At 41.1% G+C, this 20540-nt stretch overlaps 1 protein-coding gene across 8 annotated transcripts in view; it reads left to right on the plus strand.

The window, feature by feature from the left end:
• The window catches only part of CADPS2 (calcium dependent secretion activator 2), a 1861089-nt gene that overhangs the window by 1534794 nt on the left and 305755 nt on the right, over positions 1 to 20540 (plus strand). For all 8 annotated transcript variants that reach the window (XM_069229895.1, XM_069229888.1, XM_069229890.1 and 5 more), the window contains 2 exons: positions 2629 to 2784; positions 10074 to 10221. In XM_069229895.1, coding sequence (XP_069085996.1) covers positions 2629 to 2784; positions 10074 to 10221 — 304 coding nt within the window. The remainder of the gene's footprint in view (positions 1 to 2628; positions 2785 to 10073; positions 10222 to 20540) is intronic.

A 20540-nucleotide genomic window follows, 5' to 3' on the forward strand; every position in this document is an offset into this window, starting at 1 on the left:
CTATCTATCTATCTATCTATCTACTATCTATCTATCTATCTATCTACCTTTACATATTCAATACCAGCCATTGTAGGACTCAGGACTCAGTCCTGAGTCATAGAAAAAAAAGAAAAAAAAAAGACATAAGGAGGCAGGGCTGGGATACCCTGGCCACCTAGGCCTGGTAGTGAGATTCCAGAGGGACCCTATCTCGTGCCAAAAACATTTTTTGTTTAATTTTGCTGCGAATTTTCAGTGGATCCACCCATCCATGGCAAAATGTTTAAAAACAAATGTGTGGGCTGTAAAAAAAATAATAAACAAATTTAAAACCCAGGGCCAGGGCCCAGAGAGATGGCAAATCACATTTTATAGGTGAGGGTGGAGCGTGGTCCTCCTCCCCGAGCTATTAAATGGCCCTGGGATTCCCATCACTCGGGTCAGCTCAGGAATAGTGTCCTGGGGTCCCCAAACACAAGGACACTGTCTTTTTTTCTGTCCAGGAGCGCAGGCAGAAAAAGTGTAATATGCTTCCACCCATTGAATTGCTCTCGGCCAATGGGAGAAAAGAAACCTGCTACCATGAGGTAGGAGCAATGCCAGCTCCCGCTGCACCCGGTTGGGGGCAGGCAGGGGAGCCACCGGTGCTGCTGGAAATCTGGGGCTCCCCTACAGCCTCCAAAGTAATAAAAAAAAAAAAAAGATAGTGGATATCCGGGTTGATACCCAGACACCCAGAAAAAAACTGTGAAAAACAGTGAATAAGAAATGAACGGCCAGAGCAGCTCATTTATTATTCACTGCTCTGTCTAAGGAGCCCTTCATAATGCCCTGCAAGGCCTGTTTATTTATGTTTTTGTTTTTAGCTTGTTGATGTCTTTAGAAGGGGCGAGGAACCACCAAACATTATTTTAATGACGTGGTTTGCTGCAAGACTTTTTTTGCAGCCATTCCAGCAACATTAGAATAAAAGGCAGTAAGTATCCTGGGTCATTGACTCCATGACCCAAGGAGATTTTACCATATTTTTTAAAGCTCTCCCAGCTTAAACTCTATGCTCTTCAGCTGGAGTGCAAGGCCATATTGTTTTTATGATTTAATTTTCTAGGCCGAAAAAATTGGAAAAAAAACCTCAAGAGATATGTTTGTTTTATGTTTTCTTTAAACACAATGGGCCTCATTACAACCTTGGCGGGCGGCGGAGGCCGCCCACCCATGCTGGACCGCAGAGCGGCCTCCTATGCAGCCGCAATCCCGCCGGCCGCATTACGACATCCCCGCTGGGCCGGCCCAGCAGGGATGTCGGCCGTAACATTGGAGCCGGCTCCTAATGGAGCCGGCGGTGTAGCGGCCGTGCAACGGGTGTACCTGTACACCAATATGTCTCTGACTATTTATTTTGACATTTTACCCACACGATATAGTGAGTAGAACAATGTAAAAAGAAACAGTCACAGACTTTTTTTATTAAGACATTTTTAAACATTGTTATAGTAATCAATAATAATAAACATTGCATTGTGTGAATTATTGAAATATACATTTGATTAAAATGTTGGTAATTGTGGAGAAAGATGATAGATCTGTTCTATATATATTGAGATGCTAACCTCTCAGATAAAGCCAATAAGCTACTTTTTTATATTTTGTTATTGCAGAAGGCCATGTGTGATGTAGGGTTAGCTATTTAGAGACAAGGCTCTGCAGCCAGATCAATCCAAATGCACAGGGGGTTGATGCTCATGGGGAGTTGGATGCAGGGCCTGCAGCCAACCCCCAATTGCGCACGGCCAAAGGCTGTGTACTGCAGGAGTTGGATTTACGCATGGTAACTACATTTTACTTGACATTAAAAACACTCTAGCAATTCACTGAAAATAACAAAGGTTAAAGTGACATTATAGTTGGGTGAAAATGTTGGTTACAATCTAACGTTTTCAACTCAAGAAACACTGAAAGTCACCAGGTTGTGAGGTAATTAGCAGTGTATGAGAGGGTGCGAGTTACAGTTAACTTAGGGTGTGAGTTATATTTACTTGAGATAACTATAACTGGTGGATCTCAGTGCTTTCTTTTTAGTTTAAAGCATTACGGTGACACTGAAAGATCTACTGAACTTTAACATCACTTTAACATTTGTTTTCTTAATATATATAAAAAAATATATTTTTTTGTTTTTCACTGGAAAAAACGAAGGTTAAAGTGACAATATCATTAGGTGAATATGTCACTGCCAACATATCTTTTTGAACTCAAAAAACTCAAAAAGCACAGAAACTCAACAGTTATAGTTAACACTGCCAACTATAACTTGTGCCCCTGCCATGCACTGCTTATGACAATTTTTGAGGAAAGCCATTGTAAAAGCAATACAGTGACAGATAATCCATAAAAGAAGAAGAGTGGTGAGAATGCGTGCCTGGCTCACTGACCCAACCCCCATTTTCAAAACATAGACCTCAGTGCATGCAGACGTATGTTGGTCTCCTTCAGCACTTCTTCTGAATGAGTAATATATTTTTCAATTTTTTTTACATCTTTATATATTTAATAATATTGTGAAATATGCTCTACCCATCCTAGCTAAATGTTACCTAGAGATACTCCGGTATGGTAAACAAAATTCTATTTTCCTTTCTATTTTAGCAATGGCTCAAGCACTTCCGAAGATCTCTTTTGGAAGCTGGATGCCTTACAGGTTTTCATTTATGATCTGCACTGGCCAGAACCTGAATTTTCACATCATTTGGAACAGCGACTTAAACTCATGGCTAGTGATATGCTGGAGGCCTGTGTGAAAAGGTAAGATAGACACCATGTTTTGGGAACCAAAAGGCACACTTGTATTGGCATTTACAATACCCCTTCCCACGAGGATGCCGGCTCCGAATGGAGCCGGCGGAGTGGGAAGGGTGCGACGGGTGCAGTTGCACCCGTCGCGATTTTCAGTGTCTGCTATGCAGACACTGAAAATCTTAGTGGGGCCCCCAGGGGCCCCACGACACCCGTTACCGCCATCCTGTTCCTGGCGGTGAAAACCACCAGGAACAGGATGGCGGTAAGGGGGTCGGAATCCCCATGGCGGCGCTGCTTGCAGCGCCGCCGTGGAGGATTCCCTAGGGTAGCGGGAAACCGGCGGGACACCGCCGGTTTACCGTTTCTGACCGCGGCTGTACCGCCGCGGTCAGAATGCCCATGGGAGCACCGCCAGCCTGTTGGCGGTGCTCCCGTCATTTTAGCCCTGGATGTCGTCGACCGCCAGGGTTAGAATGACCCCCAAAATCTGAACTTATCTTCTCAATGAGTGCCACAAAAAATGGAGTGTCCTTCGTGGGATAGAATTTAAGTAGAAGAAGAGAAAACACAGTTTTCTCTTCCATGCAAAAAAGATCACAACTGCTGAATGTTGTCAGGACCAATGTCCAAAGTTTTCATCATTAGGCTGACGTTTTCCAACTTTTTTTAATTTCCCATGGAACCTCTAGCCCACATCCAACATGTCAGTGGGTGACTTGATTAGTTAAAGGCTGAAAAAAAGAATCTACAGTTGAAGGGATGCATTGCAAGGGTCTCACATGTATCAGAAACAGAACTATCCCTTTAATGTAACGTTTGCTATTAGAGAAACTGCTTAGCTTACATCGGTCTCTAAGGACCTAATCCCTCAATGTTGCAACTAGACTTCTTTTAATATATAGGAGATGATATTGTGTATTTTGTGGCTGCAGTATACCCTCTATGTGTCAATATCACAAGTAATGTAGTAATACCACGTCAGAAATGACAGCTACTGCTTATATTGGTAATTCTGGAATCAAAAATTATTCATGATGGAATGGGGAGTAACATGATGTCTGTATGTTATTTCATATTTCAAACCTTTGTCTCCTGCCTAATTCCTCCAGGCTTGACCTGGAGGATGTGTTCTCAGTATTACTATGTGCCTCATAATACCAATGTGAGCAGAAAAGTCAGGATCAATGTTGCAACAGTAATTCAGCAGTGATTCAGTCCTAGATGCCTTCAGAGGCTGATCATAATTGATTGATCGATTGTGAGTTGGGAAAGCCTAGTGGTTCACCCCACTCTCCTTTTTACCTTCTGATTTGGCTTCTTTTCCAGAAGTCAGTAACCTCCAGGGGTGCAAGACAAGAATTTTTATCTGATATGGGTTCCACAAGGTCGGGTACATCAGATCCATTCTGCGGGCAAAGCCTAAAATTCTGATGCCAATATCTCTGTGCAGGAAGAACATACAAGTTGTAGTCGCTGAGATTGCTTTGCAGTTATTCTCACTTTGCTGCAATTTCCCACTGTTGTGCTGCCTGCCAAAACCTTTTTTTGAAGTTTGAAATTTGGCAATAAGGCAAGGTTGGGAGCAATGGCCACAAGGTCAGTTGGCAGCTTCCTGTGGCACTACAGGCATCCTTGCACATTGCCTCAAAAAACTTAAAGTTGGATGGACTAGGATATCTTTGTAACCAAGAACCTGCCTCGAATATCTTCAGCACCTTGTCCAAGTGTGGGTAGTCCAAATATTTTAAAGTCCCAACATCACAGAAAACTGGATATCTTCTTCTTGGAAGAAGTCCCATCATCACAGAAAACTAGATATATTCTTGGAAGCATGATTGCCCTCAGTATTTCCTCAAGTGGCAGAAGTAGGCCTGTCAGTATGTTCTGCTGCACTTTAGGTTCAGGCAGCATTCTGATTCCAAATTGTGGGCAGCTTCCTTCTTGGTAGTATCTAAGTAGTGACTGGTGGTGACTTCTAAGACTTTAACTATATCTTTCCCATGCTTTAACGTCTACATTTTAGGATTTCTTACGTTTAAGATTAAACTACCTCAGAAAGTCCTATTTTAAGGTCCCCACACTGTCCAGCTTAGCTGTCTGAGCTCCCTAGACCCTTAGAGGTCACCTATCAATTGTCCTCCGTGGGAGCAAGAAGCCAGTGTTCCATTGGGGAACCGTTCTTTAAAGGCCTTCCTATTGCATTCTGTCATTGGTATGTTAGTGAAGATGTCAGGTGGCCCCGTCTGCCTTTGTGTGTGATAGCTGCATCAATTTCTCCTTTCCCACTCACAGCTATCTGATAGGTACATGGGTAGCATTGAAAGGCCACGTGATCTCCTATAAGCATATTCCCTTGTGTTTCTGCTGTGCCAAGAGGACGACTGTCCTCCAGGCAGATGATTAAATGACATGCTCGGCTGCAGTGAGCGAATTACAGTTGAAGTAGGAGGGTCCCGTATAAGCAGACCTGTTTGAGGCAACACTGTTCATGAGAACTAAGTTAACAACCTTTCAATGATTTTTTTTCTAACCTTTGTACTACTAATCAAAGGTCACAAATAAACTCGTTTTTCTCTGTATACTAAAATGTTGCAAGAATGAAATATATGTTATGTTCATAGCCCTATATACGTAAAGATTAGATTACATGCAGTAAATAGATTTAAGTAGTAAATAGCTTTCACTTCTATTACATAAACATGCTACATAATAAATCTTACATGTTAATTTCTGAATATTATGTAGCTGGGCATTGCTGGTTACAGATACTCCCTACAGTAGGCTTAATTTCAGAGAGTTTGGCTTAGACATGACAAACATTTTAGTCTGCCATGGTAACATTAGATTCTTGAATGCAGAGCAACAGAGTTCATTGTCAGCCACTCTGCTATGTTTTTAAACTTCCATCTGTGGGTGGTAGAAGGCGGCAGTGCATCCCATAATGGAAATTCAGCATCTATTGCCACTTGTGAATGTTTTGTGCAGCTTTTCTGTGGGCTTTTCTCAGCCCAAAATATGACAATAGCTATTTACTAATTTAATGGGAAAAGCTCTCGAAGAGAGAGGTATTTAGCAGTCCAAAATGCCAGCTTTCTAGGTCCATAAAATAAAAACTAATTGATGAGACTATGCAAAAAAGCATTTATTGCATATATCTTGCACTGTCATCTCATAATATGTAACACTAGTTATTTTGTACTTTTAACTGTATTTCTGTTTTTATGTATTATCCCAAAACACTTAGGGCCTGATTACAATCTTGGCGGATGGGATACTCGTTACAAACATGACAGATTTCCCGTCTGCCATATTACAAGGTCCATTATATCCTATGAAACTTGTAATACTACGGACGCGATATTTGTCATGTTTGCGACAGAGTAGCCCATCCGCCAAGATCGTGATCAGGCCCTTAGTCATAACTAATATTGCAAATATGTAATTCTGGCTCTGCCTACTCTTTGTAAAGCACTGTGGTGCTCATTCCGACTTTGTACATGCTACATAAAACTGAAAATAAGTAAATAACTAAAAATCCTTACATGAGATTGAATTCTGTCAATGACTAATGCTCATCTACATACTGCTGTAAATGGGATTTTATTGATGTAGTAGTTGATAGAGGAACACCTAGGTACTGATGCTAATTAGTGCGTCCTCTATAGCAACATCTAGTTTTCCACACACTCACATTAAAGCTTTTCAAACATTACATTTTTTTTCTCAACTTGCTTACCCGAAAGCAATTCTCCTGTGTGTCTGACGATTCTTTGGTGTGATATTGCTAATTTAAAGGGATAATAGCTAACAACTTTAGCGCAGGACACATTTTTATAATTTTTTTGTTGCTGTTTTCTGTGACATACCCATACCTGAACCAAAGATAAATATGAACATATATTAAATCCAAGAGCAAACCTTCTCAATATCCCAATCTTTCAGCTTCCTCCACAGGCAGTTTTTTCAAGTGTCAGCTTAATTGATAAAATATTTAAAAAAATATTATCTTATCTTTGTATATCTTGTAATGAGGATTGTATATATTCTGTTATATCATATATTTTTTTTAATTAGTGCTCTCTTTGAAAAATCAGATTATGAGTTCATTTCAGCTCCACACCAATTTAAAATCCATGACTTGACAGCACACCTTAGATTCTCTTCCATATGTCCACAGAAGTGTGTCGATTTCTGTTACTCTGTAGTTGCTTAACCGATACAGACATCTTAGTTACATTTTAGTCTGTACCTAGAGCTGTTCGCCCTTTAAGCTGACTATTTGGGAAACAGGAAGTTATATTTTTGTGTAATGAAATCTGTGGCGCACCAAGTATCTTTTGTGTTTCTTTCTCTACCCATTTAGCAGGGCATGTCCTTGATGTGATTTTTACAAATAACGACTTACTGACAAATATTGAGGCTTTTCCCCTAACCTGGACAGACCACAAGGCTATCTGCTTTGATATCAACTATAGTATGTTAGGGCAAGTAGCAAGATAACGTATACAGGCTCAGACTACCAGGGCATGGCATAGAATTAATGCTGAAGATTTTAACTAAATTCTTGAAGAAACACCTACATGCTTATCTGAGGACCTCAGGAAATTTAAACAGAACTGTAGAAAACAAAAAGATTATGGAGGAGAGACTATAGTGAGATAGAAAAATCAAAATATAGGAAACTGCTAACAGAGTATAAATCAATGACTGTTAGAGAAAAACTTGGTTTTTTTTTTACATCTAAAATTGAATCATTGAAAAATTGTACTAAGGAACTGTTTAACACAATTGGCAAACGTAAAGCCCCAACACGTTCAGTGATAAACTGACAGGTAAAACTCAAGCTTTCTGTAACACCTTGGCAGACGCATTCCGTAATAAGGTAGAATTAATCTACAATAGATTCACTAATCACACTTCCACCAAAGGAAAGGCCAGCTTCGATGTCCGATCCGAGTACTTCCCCCTGCGCCAATCATACCTCTTCTATTGATAAGGAATGGCCTGTAGGAGATCTAGATCAAAATAGCTCCCTCTGTCATAGGTCCACTGGTAACAATGATCAATCAGGCCCAGCTAAGCCATTGCTGAGGGCCCCACTCAGGGATTTTTGGTGCTTTCGGTCAAAGAGATTGCAGACCTTATCAAACTGACCAAATGAGGCTCTCCGCATGATCCTTGCCCCCCCGGGGATCAACGTTGCCCCATATCCCATTGCTCTGCAACTAAGGGAAATATTCTCTCTTATGTTTAAAGGAGGCAATGATCCCATGCTGTGAAAGAGGGCATCACTCCTCTCACTCTTAAAGACAATCCCATTCTGAATGCCCTAGACCCAAATAGTTAGAGACCTATCTCTAGACTACCATTGCCCTCTAAGACTGTAGAGAAAATGATGAACAAACAGCTAATGAATTACATAGACATTCATGATCTACTTCATGCCACACAGTTTGGTTTTAGACCAGGGCACAGCACAGAAACTGCCCTTATCAAAGCTATGGAAGAAATAAGAGCAACATTGGATAACGGAGGCAATGCAGCTCTTATATTACTTGACGTATCCACAGTTTGATACTGTGAAACACGGACTGCTTCTAATTCGTCGTGGCAAGTTAGGGATAGATGGCATGGCACTGAATCTTCTAAGATGTTTTCTACACGGCTCTGAACAATTCGTAGCCTTGGGTGGTTTTGTTTCTCACCCCTTTCAGCTGCAGTGTGGGGTTTCTCAAGGATCCTCCTTGAGACCCACCTTGTTTAACGTGTATGTGACTCCTTTGGCTGACCTCCTATGCAGATGACACACAGAATGTTGCCTCCTTTACCAAGAATGACTCTTGCATTGGGCCCAAATTCCATGACTGCATGCTAGCAGTCAGTGGCTGGATGGACAGCAGCTGTCTAAAACTAAACTCTGATAAAACTGAAGGTTTGCTATTTGATTCCCAAACTCCCTTCAGGTCCCGAGCTGATGGCCTCAAGAGCTGGGGGCACTTCCATCCTCAGTGAAGAAAGCTCGGAGTCTTGGTATTGTTTTAGATGATAGGCTGGCATTTATCGACCATATAAACTCAGTCACTTCATCAGCATTCTATGTGCTAAAAACTATAAAGAAAATCCTTCCTTACATTCCCTCGAAATTACAGAAGTTGGTAGTTACATCCTGTAATAGCCCATATGTTCGTCTGCAGCAACAGCTAATAAATTAACTACAGGCTGTACAGAGTGCAGCAGCACACCTTCTTTTGAAAATCCCTAAATACCAATCAGCCTTTCAGATCTTAAGGTAATTACATTGTCTCCCAATCAAGAAAATATCTTTAAAGTCTTATGTATTGCTTTTAAAACTTTACAAGGATCTGCTCCGGCTTTCATGAAGGAATGTGTGGAGTGATATACTCCATACAGAACACTTCGTCCAGCAAAAACCCAATATTTGAATGTCCTTAGAATTAAGAACGTTTTTGGGGCAGAAGAAGTTCATGGCTACTTGCTACCAAGGAATGGAACTTTTTACCCATGGAAATTAAGGAGTCACCCAATCTTCTGACATTCCGGAAAGCCTTAAAGACATGGCTTTCCAATCTTTAATTGCAGTTCGGATTATTTGGTTCAGCAGTTCAGCGCTTAGACACCCCCTGGGTATTCTGCGCTTTATAAATCCACTTAACATAAAAAAAACAGTGAATCAAAAAATCCGGATTATCCCAAAGTCCTGGCTATATTCCATGAAAGATTTTCCATTAAACCTACATGTTTTTCTACCTTCACTCATTTTGTATGTTTCATTTGTGTGACTGAATGAGTGAAACAATACTTTGTACAATTAAATGCAAGATACATCAGCTGAGTATCCGAAATGGAGCCTCCAAAAAGGTGACCAGATAACCAGTTTTACTGATGACCTTGTTGAGATCAATGATTTCTTCAACATCAGAAGAGAATCTACATTAGTTACCTAAAAGGTGGAAAGTTATAGATAAGCATTGTCTTTCACAACCTAATCTTCTGGATGTGTCCTTCCTGTCTTTCTTGACTGAAATCGGTTATTCAAATTTCAGTGGCCCGTTTGTGTGGAGCCCATGTACACTTCAGTGATGTATGGTCTAATCATGTAAACCCCACTCCAATAACACTTAGGACAAAGCTTTTGAGCCATTCCATCTGAGAGAAGAACCCTGCTGAAACATATTGTGGTAGTAAGTTCCGTGATAAAATTTAACTCACAAGCTGGTTATATTTACTGCAACATTCTTGATGCAATGTAATCACTTCCCTTTTCTTTTGAGCAGAACACGAATGGCATTTGAGCTTAAATTGCAGAAGACAACCAAATCTACTGACCTACGCCTACCTTCTTCTGTGTGTACCATGTTTAACGTACTGGTTGATGCTAAAAAGCAAAGTGCTAAACTCTGTGTTCTGGATGGAGGACAAGAGGTGAGTCACTGCTAACTTTTAATTGGCAAGATACAAAAATGAATGCAAGCACCTCCTATTTAAAATAAATGTAAATTCAGATTATTACAATAAACAGCTACAAATATTGATGTATGATTCTACTTCTAGCAATTCTAAATCCCCCATTTATTGTCATCTGTGTTCAGTAGCAACCATCATCAAATCCTTGAAATAACACGTTTTGCAACATTTTTTTCGTTAGCGTTTTACATAAGTGATATCACCCACTCCTGTTTAGGTAAAATCACTCCTCCTACTCTAATTGAATGATTGATTTGTTGCAGATGGTTATTTTTATTAAAATTGTGATAGAAAGGGGTTTTACCATTAATTAGGTTCACACATATTTTAAATGACTGCTGTGGATTTGGTACCTATTTTGAGATCATTTGATAGGGTTTCTGGTGTATTATTTCAAGTTAGCAAGGCATTCTTAGTCACCATAGCACTATTAAATTACAGCCACAGAGCATGTCATGGAGGGTGTTGGACCCGGCCGATTTTGCATGCTTATTCCCAAGCTTTTTGCCTTCTTCCCCCTATTTTTCCTAACCGGTTTTGCTGGTTTCAGGACTCTAGACACTCTACCAGCGCTGCCCAGTGTAGAGTGCAAGTGCCCCCTCTCTAAATTGTATTGGTGATTGGTTTATCCATGATTGGCAAATCTGATTTACTAGTAAGTCTCTAGTATAGTGCACCAGGTGTACCCAGGGCCTGTAACTCTGATGCTACTAGTGGGCCTGCAGCACAGATTGTGCCACCCACATGAGTAGCCCTGCAAACATATCTCAGGCCTGCCATTGCAGTGTCTGTGTGTGCAGTTTTAAACTATCATGTCAACCTGGCAAGTGCACTCACTTGCCACGCCCAAACCTTCCCTTTTATTTCCTGCAAGTCACCCCTAAGGTAGGCCCAGGGCAGCCCCAAGGGCAGTGTGTAGTTTATTTAAAAGATAGGACATGTACTGGTGTGTTTTATATGTCACAATATTTTGAAGTACTGCTAATTTTGTTTTTCACTGTTGCAAGACCTATTTCTCTTCTATGGTAACATGCAAAATACCTTTAAATATCTTTTACGTGCAGTTTCCCATAGTGAGCAGATAGCGATATGGGGTTTGGGGTCTCTGAACTCACAATTTAAAAATACATATTTTGGTAAAGTTGGTTTTTGAATTGTAAGTTTGAAAATACCACTTTAAGAAAGTGGGCATTTTCTTGCTTAACCATTCTATGCCTCTGCCTGTCTGCTGAATACACGTCTGGGTCAGGATGACAGTTGGGTTGTTTGTGCATTCACTCTAGACAGTCACACAAAGGGAGTTGAGATGTGCCCTGCATGTCCTGATGGGTCTTCCGGAGCAATAGTGGTCAGAGGAGCTGACACTTGCACCTGAATCGGGCTGTGCCTGTCCTCACATAAAGCAGTCTCCAACCCCCTTGAGGGTGTCTGGGGCTAGGCAGGGTCTTGTGCACTACAAATACTTCTCTTTGAAGTTTGTCTACTTCAAAGTAAGAAATGGGTATAAGTACTGGACCTCTGACACCACATAGCTAGAATCCTCCTGGATTGAGGACATTCTGCCAGGAACAAGAGCTGGATGCTGAAGGAGGGACTGCCACTCTGCATAGTGCTTTGTTGTGCTGGCCTGATGCTTGCTGTTTCTGTCCTGGGAGTGAAAGGACTCTACTTGGCTTGCTACGTCCTGCTTCCAAAGGTTCTCCAAGGTCTTGGACTGAGATTGCCTCCTGTTAAGAAGTGTTAAGGACATCAAAGACTTCACCTGCCAGCGCCTGGGCTCTCCTGTTGAGAGTCCTGACTTGCCAAGTGGTGCCAAATCCAGACTCAGAGCCCTTGGGAGTGAGTTCAGGTGCAACAAGGGAGAAACAAGTACATCAACTTTCAGAATTACTTCAGAACCAGGGCCGCTCTCTGTCACTGCATCGCTGCCTGCACTGCAGCCGTGGTCCCCACTGAGTGCAACAAACACGACCTGCAACACAGGCCTGATGTTGCTGCAGTGCTTCCAAAGTCCACCACAGCGTGAATCCAGAGTGCTGTGTCAATGATGTCTGTGGCACCTGACTCCAGCTTAGCACCTGTGGCCCCGTGGTGTGATTGCGACACCATGAAGTTGACACCTCGATTCATCGACCCTGCTTTGTCGTAAAGAATTCAACGTCTCGCTGTCAACACCGCATCACCTCCTCTGCAACCGTAAGGAACCGGCACCTCACCTCCCCTGTCTAGCATTAAGGAACAGACGCCTCACCTCCTTGGTGGCAGCAAGGGACCAACATTGCACCACTCCAGCGACACCTCACCTCCCCATCCCTCCTCTGTGCAACGTCTTTGTTTCCTCATCTTTTTCCAAGATACTGTAACCGGGGTCTATACAACTCTGTTGGAAGCGACTCCGTCAAGTCGTCATGATAGCCCCAGTTGGAGCTATTATGTTTATAAGTGCTAAACTATATTTAATCTTTGATAATTCTTTACTTGTGTATGTTGGATTTTTGTCATTTTGGTTATATTTTACTCAGATGAAGATTTGCTACTTTTATAAACTGGTGTGGTATACTTTTGTGGTGTTTTCACTGTGTTAGTGTGTGCGGACAAATATAGTACTCTTTGCCTCTGAGATAAGCCTAACTGCTTGAGCCAAGCTACCAAGGAGGTGAGAAGGGGTCATCCTAGCTGTGCAACTCCCTTACCCCAACTAGAGTGAGGGTCCCTACTTGGACATGGTGCAAACCACTGCCAGCTAGAGACCCCATTTCTAACAGTGAGGAAATGGAAAATAAATTTGTAAAAGCTTCCTGCAAACTAACAATGTCACTAAATTCTTTGCTAACAACTGTTGGTTCTTCTTGTTGTAGCTAGTTTGATACATATCATTTGAAATGTTTGTCTTTATATGTACATTCGCTTTGTACTAGAAACTAGCCCAAGGATCTTATCAGGTTAAAAAGTGAAGGAATATCAGGAACTAACAACGCACAAGTGAAGATTAACAAAACAGGAGGGTCCTCAGCACCTTACTAAATGGCTCACAATTTTCAATGAGGAGACTGTTCTGCAGAACGCTATTTCAGATCACTGAACCAAAAAACAGGTAGCTCCTTCTCCACGTGGTGTCCAATTATAACTCAGAAAATGAAGTGAAGCTTGAAAGCTGGACTGCAAAGCTTGGAAAGAGTGTTGGCTACTACTAGCTTGGACAATAAGACCAGTCCATTCAACAGTAGCCAGCAAAGAATATTAAATTGGATCTTGTGATTGGATGTCAGAGAAAAGGAGGCCCAGCTTGCAAACCATTATCACAGTTGTAGAGGTCACATCTTAGATTCCCCATCATATCATGGACAGCCTGACGCCTCTAAATTGCAGAGTTAGTTAAGCTGAGATAGAATGGGTACTAATAGTCTAGAAGTGACAGAAGATGCTCTTCAATCATGTTTGTATAGTGGTGAATGGAAATAAAAGACAAGATGTTATTAAGTAGGAGGAGTTAAATAAAACTGTGGACCAGACTGTCTGAATGTGGGCCTCAAAGGAGAGTTCACAGTTAAAAGTGGCTCATAGATGTTTCATCAGATGCATAGATTTTGTTGTAGATCCAAGCCAAGCAGGCCATAGTTCATTGCTCAACACTTATTGTTTTTTCCAGCGAAAATGACCCCTGTCAGGCCACCATTTATCTTTAAGAAATTGTCTGTGCATTACTGCATCAGTTAATGATTGGTTGAATTTTAGCAAAAGGTGAGCATCATCATTATCGGAGAAGAATTTAAAGCTGCATGAGTGAAGAACCTCAATTTGAGGCTAAAAAAAGTGGAAGATCAAGAGCATGTCACACTCTCAAGACATTGACAGTAAGACAGAATGAAGAGGGGAAATTGAAACAACCTTTGTTTGGACACACAAAAATAGCATGAACCACTGAAGGGCTGGGCCACAAGGCCAGACACATCAATATAGTCAACATAAGATGCATGATTGACCATATCAAATGAAGTGGACAAATTCTGTATGAATTTAAAACCACTCAAACTATGCAAAATTGGGTACTTCAGACTCAACCAATAATCCTAGGTGCACACTAACCCCCCAAAATGTTTTATTTGTGCTTGGTGCTCCAGGAGGTTTTCCACCTGATTTAAATATTAGGGCTGAAAATGCTGAATAATGAATGCAAACAGTGATTTATTTGGTTTTGTTTGCACGGTTACTGCTGGCAATGTGGTCTGTAGGTGAAATACCACTAGGTTGGACTTTGTGGGACTGTGATCCAGAAACGTAATTTGGAGTCACCTCCTAAAAGGTGCTATGGTGAAAATAAGCACTTGTACAAGCCTCAGCAGTTGTATGTTTCTGTATTAACAACTAAAGTATTGTCATACAAAAATATTTTCCCTTACATATCTACTTTAATATTGTTTTTACACACACTGCACAAAATGAAGTAGTATTGACAACAAATGTATCTACTACAAAAATATCATTAATACACTGATGTCAAGTGTTGCAATATAAAATATCAAACTATCGTTTTACGAAAATCAATGGGATGAAGCAAAATATTGACAACATCCCTATCATGAACAAAAATTATTAATAAGCCATAGTAAAAGAAAAGTATACCCTAAATAAAATTAAGGTTTAAATATCAAATTTAACACCAATTCTGGGAACTATAGTGATTAAAAAGCAACACCTATCAAACGAAACAGTGGAAAAATAAATTCAAATATTTATTGAACCAATTGAATTCAAAACCACAATGGGTGACAAGTAGAAAACCAGAATCCATTTATCAGGGGTATTATACTACAATACTATAATACAAAATACTACAAACAAAACTGGTGCCAAACCTGTCTGAGGAACATTGATCTGTATGACAGATGTAAGTGCAAGGCATACTGAGGTATTTATTTATTTCATAAACATTAAAAGTTAGATTAACTCTCAGCGCTTCTAACTAATGCCTACATTTAATCTTAAATAACAGTCCATGACACCGGAGCACACAAATCAGTAAATGCAAAGTATGGAAAAGTTTGAGTCAAGGAAGTGGTCCAAGCAGGTCTTACCGATAATTTGCTTTTGTTGTCAATGCTTCACAAACACCAAAAAGGTGAAATTAAGACAATGTGTACAAAAACATCTGGCAGCCGAAACATGCTTTGCCTGCTTCAGAATTTCTCAGGGCTTCAGTTAATCCGGTTGCCTTCCGAACAATAATGAACAATGAGTGGTAAAAGAAAAAAAAGTTAGAATAAGTAGGACTTGATAGGTATAATAAACCTGTTGTGCAAACTTGTCAAAAATGTCCATTATGCAACGTTATTCAATGTATGTATTAAAATAAGCCTAGCTGTTTATGTTTAATATATATTATTTGCCATGATCAGCTTACATGCATGAACCGTCTCCAAAAGCGTGTTGCCAACACAGCTTACTTTACTAAATAAAATTAATATCTGATAGAGACTTCTAGTTTCTGATTCCTTACATTAGAATTTCCCCTAGGCGTCAGCCTGGAGCCAGAGATTTTTCTTGTGCAGTACTCCTGCGTGCCGTAAGGTGGCATCAGTTGTTTCCGCTTAGGTAGTTGGTATTGTGCATCCTGGATATGACATTGTGGGATTTATATAGGCACCACCCATTGAGCTGACATCCATTCTTTCTGCGCCAGCCAGCGCAGATCCGGAGAAGAGCTTTTTGTTTAGTTTTGTTTTCTATGTTTTTGTCAAGGATCCATGCCACCATTCAATGATCGGATGCCAGAGGATCACCTGGCACTTGTTCATGAGGAAGTTATGGCTCTCTTGGCCAAAGAAGCCATAGAGAGTGCCCCAGTGCCAGAAGTAGGTTGTGGTTGTTACTGCCGCTACTTTCTAGTACCCAAAAAAGACAAGGGCTTATCTTCCTGAGTGGCAAGTTCAGGATATTCAGGCTATGATACCTGCTGGTGACACATGCCGGATGGCATATGCAGGCTCTGCAGTTGGACCTGCAGTTCCAGTGGGTACAGAATCAGGGAATTCTCTCCGACATGGTTCAGATCTCTGAGGAAACTGCGCAAGATCTGCAGTGGTGGCTCTTGTACCGCGATTGGGTCAGAAACAGATCCCTTTCCCCTCCTCAACCAAATATGACCGTAGTGACAGATGCGTCATTCCAGGAATGGGCGGGCACTTAGGAGAGGCGGAGATCAGAAACATCTGGTCTCTGGCAGAGTACGGGCTCCACATCAGTCTTTTGGAGCTCAGGGTCATCAGAATGGCATTGAAAGCATTCCTTCCCTCTCTCAAAGGGAAAGAAGTGCAGGTGTAGACAGACAAAAGCACCGCCATGAGGTACTGCCACAAGCAGGGCGGGACGGGGTTGTGGACCCTTTGTCTCTGGACATGGCTAGAAATCAGGGAATTTCACTGGCGGTTCAACACTTGGTGGGCTTGTCTGTCACGAATGGTGTCTCCATCTGGAGGTTGTGCAAGGTCTCTTTCAGCAGTGGGGAGAGCCTTGGTAAGATCTGTTTGCTTCTGCAGAAAACTTGTAATGCCAGAAGTTTTGCGAACTGGAGTTTCTGAGTCGGCACTGGCTCTGCAACGCTTTTCATCTCGAGTGGAGCTCAGGCCTCCTGTACGCCTTTCTGCCCATACCACTTCTGCCCAGAGTACTCAAGATTAACAATGACTGTTCCCAAGTAATCCTTGTGTCTCCGGACTGAGTACAAAGAGTCTGGTATCCCGAGCTATTGAGCATTGCTATCGATTCTCCAATCAGACTGCCCTTTCAGAAGGATCTTCTGTTGCAGCAGAAAGGGAGGGTTCTCCACCTGAATCTGTCCAGTCCCCACCTTTTTGCATGGCATTTGAGTGGTGGCAATTGACAGCTTTTGACTTTCCACCCGAAATCTGTAACATTGTCTTTGCAACCAGGCGTCCCTCCACCAAAATGGTATATGCTTTTCAATGGAACACATTTGTGGCATGGTGAACAGACAAGTATGTTGACCCCCCTCGATGTCCCTCTTTCTGAGGTCCACTTGTTTATACTTTCTTTGGCCCAGCAGGATTCTGCTTTGGGCACTCTCAAAGGTAATTTCTCTACTATCTCTCCATTTTTTAGACTACCTGATCAAACCTCTTTAAGTCTCCTATAGTTAGTAGGTTTCTTAAGGGTTTTACCCATATGTTTCCTCCATCACCGTTCATAATGCCCCATTGGTACTTGAATTTGGATCTTATCTTCTTAATGTGGGATTCTTTTGAGCTGCTCCATAATTGTCCTTTCAGGCTTCTGACATTAAAAACAGCCTTCCTTGGGCCATTACATCTGCCCGGAGGGTGAATGAGCTGCAGGCATTGTCATTTAAGCCACCGTACCTTTCCATCTATCCTGACAAAGTAGTGCTTCGCACAAGGGTTTCCTTTTTACCAAAAGTGGTTGTGTGCTTTCATGTAGGCCTGTCCATCACCTTGCCTACTTTTTATGCACCCCCTCAACCTTCTATAGAAAGTGTTGGCGTTCTGCCTTGATTGTACCAAAGATTTCCTGAGTGATCAATCAGCTCTTTGTTGGGTATTTGGGTGCAAAGAAAGGTTGGACAGTGCAGAAGAGAACCATCTCTAGATGGGTAGTTCTCCGCATTAAATTGTGCTACATTGGCTAAAAAGCAACCCCGGAGGATTTGTGCACTCACTCTACCAGAGCAACAGCTGCAACCATTGCGTTAACATGCAGAGCTCCAGTCCTGGACATCTGTCAGGCAGCACCGTGGGCTACACTGCCTGGATAGTCCGGTCCAGAGGGACGGGTACTTTGCCCGTTCGGTCCTACAGGACTTCCTAGTATGACCTTGATTCTCCGGGGATGGTGTTGCTTGGGTACCTATTCTAAGGTAAGGAGTCTGCAACTAGAAGTCTCTATCAGATGAACAATTTACCTACCTTCAGTAATGCCTCATATGGTAGAGACATATTCTAGTTGTAGATTCCTTACCGACCCACCCATCCTCCCCGCTCTGTTAACTGATTTTTAGGGACAGGGACTTCACTTTCAGGGCCCTAGTTTTGACACACAAGTGGTCAGTGTTCCTCATAGCTCTGCACTTCTGGCGTGGAAAGTTGTGAAAAGAAACTGACGTCAGCACACCTGAGTAGTGCCTATATAGGTCCAGCAATGTCATATCCGGCACTCACGCCGACAAATGTGGATCCGATGCCACTTGATGGCGTGCATAGGTACTGCTCGAGAAAAATCTCTGGATCCAGACTGATGCCCGGGGAACATTCTAAGCTAAAGAATCTGCAACTAGAATATGTCTCTATCAAATAAGGCATCATCGAAGGTAAGTAACTTGTCTCACGTTGCATAGCAGACTTTTTTTTAAAGTTTACATGACTGCTTTTTCATACCTACCAAGTCCTTGTTACCAGAACGTTTTTGTACGTATATGTACAAGAAAATATTTTTTGTAAATAAATGTAATAATTATACAATGTGTTAATTTGTATCATAACTTAAAATGTTATTTATTATTGTTTTGATATTATTTATATTTTTTATAAAATACAACTTAAATTGAAATCTGAGCTTCTCATTTATTAGTTATGTTATGAATGTATATATAAGATATTATTAGTCCAATACTTTGTTTTCTAATGTTGCAAGTTTTTAAAATAAGATAAATTAAAATACAATATTGGGGTTACAAATTTTACTCTGCAACCAAACATACATTCCAGAAATTGGAAGGTTCGACAAACATACTATTCTATCTCTAAACTCCAGATAAAGAATACAATGCTTAATTTGGACGGATTAAGCATATTATACTAACTCCAGTACAATAAAGGTTAGGGAAAATATAGAAATAGTAAGTCAAAAAAATATTATTTGTAAACATCCAAAGTATGAGGGTCAAATGTTGTACACTTTAAAAATGAAGCGGGACTGTTAAAAACAAGTTGATTAAAAAATAATCAATAAAGTAAAAACTCCAAACTATTTCAAGTTATAAGACACATAAAACTTTGCCACCCTACTATTTCTATGCTTTAAATTAATTTTACTAATTAAATATAAATGTAATATTCCTGCCCTAAAATATTTTCCAATTCAAAATATCAGCAAATGATAATGACAGTTGAACCCCCAAAAATAAACTAATATGGGATAGGTAACATTACATACCCCAAACTAAATAAACATCATAGCCCATATGTTTTCAATTATTATTAATTATACACCCCAATAATAGAACACTCAAAATTATTTATTTATTAGTTAAAATTTTAATTATTAAACTACATTAATTAATACAGTCACAAATTTAACATTAAGGCCCTCATTATGAACTTGGCGTGGTGGGAAAGCCCGCCATCTGGCATGGTGGCCCACACCGCCACATAATGAGGACAGGCCAGGCTGCCTCCGACATGCAGCCTGGCGGTGGATGGCATCATTATCCGACAGGGCAGCGCTGCTGCTCCTCAGATAATGATCCCAGTTCCACCAGCCTTTTCCTGGCGGGTCTCCCTCCCACTTGGCATGGGCAGTGCAGGGGCCCCTGTGCAGTGCCTCGTCGCGCATGTCACTGCCCGATTTACGGGCAGTGATCTGCATGACGGGTGCAGCTGCACCCGCCCTCACAGGCGTTGGCGGCGGCTCCATGTGGAGCTGCCGGCAATGTCCCGGCCAGGCATTCTGCTGGGCTGGCGGGCAGAAACAATGTTTCCGCCCCCCGGCCCAGCAGAAGGTTTGTAGTACGGACGGCGGAGTCCCAGGAGGGCTGGCAGTCACTGGAAAGACCGCCAGCATGAACACGGCGGTGTAAACCCCTGTGTTTAAAATGACCCCCTAAGTTTTCAAAACCATTACCCACCCAATCTCCAAAATAGCTCAAAACACAAAAAAGTTAAAAAATACACAAAAACACAATCTTTCAATTAAAACACAATGAAGAATATTATTCATAAAGCCTTACCCTTCTTTTACCAATAAACCCCATAACCCTTAATATGTAAAATATTTTACTTTTATGCACCCAAAAAGCATGAGCCCTATTTTTTTAGAAACATGTTCACTTAATATATCTATTATATTTAAATTAATTAATAATTTAAAAAATAAGTATGTTCACTATGTAAATAAAACACCTCCCACAACCCTAAAATAGCCCTCAACCCATTAATAGAAAAAAACAATAAAAACAACTAGCAAAGCACAGATTTGCGTACAAAAATATACTACTAAACATTATAACTGCAATATGACATGCAGAT

This window comes from Pleurodeles waltl, chromosome 4_1 (genome assembly GCF_031143425.1).
Source record: "Pleurodeles waltl isolate 20211129_DDA chromosome 4_1, aPleWal1.hap1.20221129, whole genome shotgun sequence".
Classification (NCBI taxonomy): domain Eukaryota; kingdom Metazoa; phylum Chordata; class Amphibia; order Caudata; family Salamandridae; genus Pleurodeles; species Pleurodeles waltl.